We start from the raw sequence: 4468 nt of genomic DNA on the forward strand, positions 1-4468 counted from the left end.
AATAAAAATCAAAATTCACTGCATATTGAAGTGGCCAAATCTGAAAACAATATTTTTTGTGATTTGACATCTTTTAATTAACACGTTAAAATATTTATTTGTCAGAATTATTCAGTGTTTACCTTATTCATAAAATTATCAATAATTGTAAACGTACGTGCAAGTAATCAAAATCTAAATTCACTGCGTGTTGAAGTACCTAAATCTGACAACACTTTATTACCATAACAAACAAGAAGTCATTCAGGTAGCAAAATCCCAAAGGATTACTCAGCAAATCTCTTTACTACCATATCGGCGTCAAAATACGTCAAAACTCCCGTCAACATTTGCACATTTTACAGTCCCTAGATAATAGTTAAAAGTATTTAAGCGTCGTTGTCGGGCCCTTTTAAACTATGCAGTGTGGAAAGGGTTAAACATTGTTCTCACTATTCGTAAATGTGGAAGGGTGTTGAATTTTAAGCCGATTTGCTTTTTTGACTGACAGATTTTAGTTTGTAATTGTTTTTGAGTTTGTAAGGATTAGGATAGTTATTATTATGACTTTGTTTACTAGGACAAAGTATGTAATGAGATTTGTACTAGAGACAGTGTCAGTGACAGTGAATTTGAGTCCGTGCAATCCGCTCCGAATTCGCTTTGATGCGTGTCATTTCCTTTTAAAAATTTGCTTACTCTCCGAAACCAAAAAGGGTAGAGTCGATTTGAGGGTATTCTGCACGACCCCGTAGGTTTTGTAGACTTTTTATTTTCAATACATATGAATGTTTTTTATTATCTTGTAAACATATTGTGTTATGTGTAACCATATGATAGAGAATATACTGGATTGGATGTTTATCCGTAAGTTTCTACAGATGTGTCATAAACTAAATCATTAATCAATAGTAAGTTAAATAATAAACTATTCTTCTTACTTAGGTATCACACATCTAATAATCTTCAGATGTAATGAAACTATTATATAATAAGTAATAAAACAAAAATATTAATTATTATTCAGGAATCCAACTCCTCTGTATTGTTAGCGCCTTCATTGACTAGAGAAGTATAAAATATCATTCATAAATAATCAATCTTAAAAACATTAGTGTTATTATCAATTTCACTTATCTATAGGAACTATGTTATTATAAAAAACTTAGAATTAATTATATACACAATTTTAAATATAGTGTAGGTGCTTAAGACAACGATGCATTTGTTACAAAATAATCGGAATTTAAAAACACTACATGCAAAATCCACTTTATACAAATGTCTTAAAACGCAATATTGGTTAATATGAGGTAGAAGTTGATGAGACACAAAAAAATGCGAAAAAGCGTTAAACGCTAAAAGTTATTTCAATAAAACAATCTACTTTGATTGTTTTAACCTTTACACTAATATCGAAAAACAAGAAATGACACGTTTAGGGAACCATTCTATAAGTAGACATCATACAATTTTGCTGTACATTAGGTGGCACAGAACCCATATTACCAACTGGTGCACCATTAATGTAATTAGGAAATTCAGCTAACCCTGGCACCTGTCTCGTGTCCATATACTCCGGTAAATTTCCTAATTTAGTAGCGGCCATCTCTTCGACCCCATATGGATCTGGTGACGTATTCAGCTTGCCATCTTTCTTTGCCTTCATTCTGCGATTCTGGAACCAAATCTTTATCTGCCTCTCTGTTAGTCCTAATGCATGTGAGACTTCTATTCTCCGTCGTCTTGATAGGTATTTATTAAAATGAAACTCTTTTTCTAGTTCTAATGTTTGAAATCGAGTGTAAGTCTGCCTGGTTCGTTTTGATCCTTCCTTTTTGTCATCACCTGGAATTATATAATCACATATGGTTAACAAATTTGAAAAAAAAGTGTTTTAAAAACATTGAAATTATTGTATTTATTCAACTTACCACCAACGCCTTTCATCCATGGGTAGTATGCCTGTGCATCGGGTGCAGCGGCCATTTTGTTCTCAGCGTAATCCGTATTGTCCCCGCCTGCTTCGACCCTCGTCACATCCTGACAGGGTTCGGCATCCGCCGATGACGGTGCGCCTTCGTTCGCGGCCGGCGCCCCACCCACGGTACCTTTGCTCTTGATTGACGTCTGACCCTCAACGCTGTTTTCGAATCCACCATGAAATTGCGACAAATTGCATTCTGTCTCAGTTGCAGTTTCATTATTTTTTTCCCAATCTTCAATCTCGCCTGTGGGATACATCATCCGTTGCATCATTTCTTGCTTGTACAATTTCTCAGATTTTATAAAATACGCCGATGTTTTCTTGATGCGAGGTTTCGTAAGCAAAGATCTCAGATTTGGTGAATCGTCATCTTCAGGAGTAACTTTCACGTTACTCGAAACGCTTTGTGGTGATCCGTAGTTGGTATCAGAAACACTACACTGACTGGGAGAGTTTATGGATCTGGCATCCTCACTTTTAGGATCCGAGCAATTTTGGTTCGATAATTGACTAATTCTTTGATCATACGCATAGTGCTCATGCTGCTGCTGTGTGTAGTAGTTAATTTCTCTCCATTTGTTAATCATTTCCATATTATGGTGATTGTTACCATTGATATAGTTACTAGGATAACCTTGCCAATGAGCCGGTTCAGTCTTAATTAAATTTTCACTGTGAATGTCACCCCCATATACTTTTGTAGTATAATCAACATTCGGCGCATTAGTATAATCACAATTTTGAGAGTAAAAGTTGTTTTGGTAGTTATAGTAATGGGGCATCGCGGGGAATTGTCTATAGCCGTAATGTTTAGTATCCTTTGCACTGTGGTTATTCACATCCACACTATTCCACATTTCACTAGCACGATTAGTAGCAGCTACTGACGACATTGTTCAACACTGTATTTTTCACTATCACCGAAAACATGGATTCCAAAAATCTGGACTGCGTGGGAGATGTTCCTTTTAGGTTGACTCCGAAACGAATGCAGTAAGTGCATGCAGTCGGCGCGACCCTAACCATTGTAATACTTTTATGTGACCTAAAAAAATTTTGGGGTACATTCAACAATAGCGTCGCCATTGTCCCTCTGCGAAGTTGTAAAACCGGCTGCGCTATCTTTATCTCTTTTCCAAACTATCCATTTCATTTCATGAGTGTGAGTGAAATAGAATCATTTTGAGAGTTTGGCGAAATGGTTTGCAAATATCATAGAAGTGTTTACAATGCCAATATTTCCAATATACCATGTATGTGTGGGTGCGTGTGCGCACAGGGTAATCATTGATTAGTTCGGTGTCGTGTGCATCAGAGGGTGGTATAGATTGATTTTATTTTATTATTGGTTTAGTATAAAGCCGCGTATGTGTGTCACTGTGTTGCATTGACTTTTGGGCTTACACAGGGCGTTTGTTTTATTCCATCATTGTGAATACATGACTGGCTTCTTCACATTTTGTAAAAACCTTACGGTTTTAATATTTAACTTTTCACAATCACCAAATTGCATTTCTATACAATGACTTAGTATACCCGACTAGTTTTCGTTATCTATTCTCAAACATTGGCAAGAATTTACCTATATGTGTATCTCCAAATAATTTTAAATAAATTATAATACTAGTAGTCTTCGGTAGTAGTAGTATTATCAGCTTAGTGTGTACTAATAACAACTATTTATGTACAGTCATTAGAACGCTCGGCTTTTTCAGTTTAGGTCAGCGTTCTTATACTCAGTAGCATATACTTTAATTACATAAATGTTAAGTCTAAAGGTCAAAAGCACATCGTGTTTTTAAGTATTGCTGCTTATTTCAATGTTTTATACTTATTGTTTAAAATTATAAAATGATTTAGAACTGGCAACCCCCCGTAGAATCGTCAGCCAGCGTCAGAACATAACTCATCCAGTCGTGTAACAGTTCAATCAGGGGTCGCAACAATAGCAAGGACTGAGGCTGCGCGTGCGACGACCACTAACAATTTTGTGACTACAAAATGACGAATGTTAGAAATCAACTAATTAATTATAACACGCTGCCTTGTGACTACAGAAAAACGTATGGGAGATGTTAATTAGGCAACAAGGTAGCTATAATGTTTTATATGAAATAGACATGACGGCACTTGACATGCGATGCCGCGGAATATATTTAAAAGCTTTATAACAGCAACCTCTTGGTTTACCCTTCTAAGACCTAGTAAACTAAATACAATGGGAAAAGAGCTAAACGTCCAATCTACAGTCAACAGTAAGTCAATTTATACACTTTTGTGCGAATATCATCTCCAGTGCAAAGGAATAAGACCCGTCAATGTGTAGCTTGATGTTCCGTCGTACATTAAATGTACTAAACATAACTACATGCTTCCGGCCCAAGGAAACATGACGACTAGGGTAGACCTTAAGGTATTTAGTAAATGTATCGTTAAATTTTCATTAAAAAAATACACTGAGCAAGTACGTGATCACAGTGAAAATCACTTCACATTATTATG

At 35.8% G+C, this 4468-nt stretch overlaps 1 protein-coding gene across 1 annotated transcript; it reads right to left on the reverse strand.

Annotated features, from left to right (window-relative positions):
* Positions 1-1417: 1417 nt before the first annotated feature.
* LOC113237998 (segmentation protein fushi tarazu-like) lies at positions 1418-2859 on the reverse strand. The gene is made up of 2 exons (XM_026474716.1): positions 1914-2859; positions 1418-1827 (listed from the first exon to the last, which is right to left on the reverse strand). The coding sequence occupies exons 1-2, from the start codon at positions 2857-2859 to the stop codon at positions 1418-1420; spliced, it is 1356 nt and encodes a 451-aa protein (XP_026330501.1).
* Positions 2860-4468: the final 1609 nt, after the last annotated feature.

The sequence above is a fragment of the Hyposmocoma kahamanoa genome, unplaced genomic scaffold, assembly GCF_003589595.1.
Source record: "Hyposmocoma kahamanoa isolate Upper Pololo Valley unplaced genomic scaffold, ASM358959v1 94, whole genome shotgun sequence".
Lineage (NCBI taxonomy): Eukaryota > Metazoa > Arthropoda > Insecta > Lepidoptera > Cosmopterigidae > Hyposmocoma > Hyposmocoma kahamanoa.

Coding starts and splice junctions, on each gene's coding strand:
- LOC113237998 (XM_026474716.1), bottom strand. CDS start 2,859: ATGTCGTCAGTAGCTGCTACTAATCGTGCTAGTGAAATGTGGAATAGT. Junction 1,828..1,913: donor ATGGATGAAAGGCGTTGGTG/GTAAGTTGAATA, acceptor ATATAATTCCAG/GTGATGACAAAAAGGAAGGA.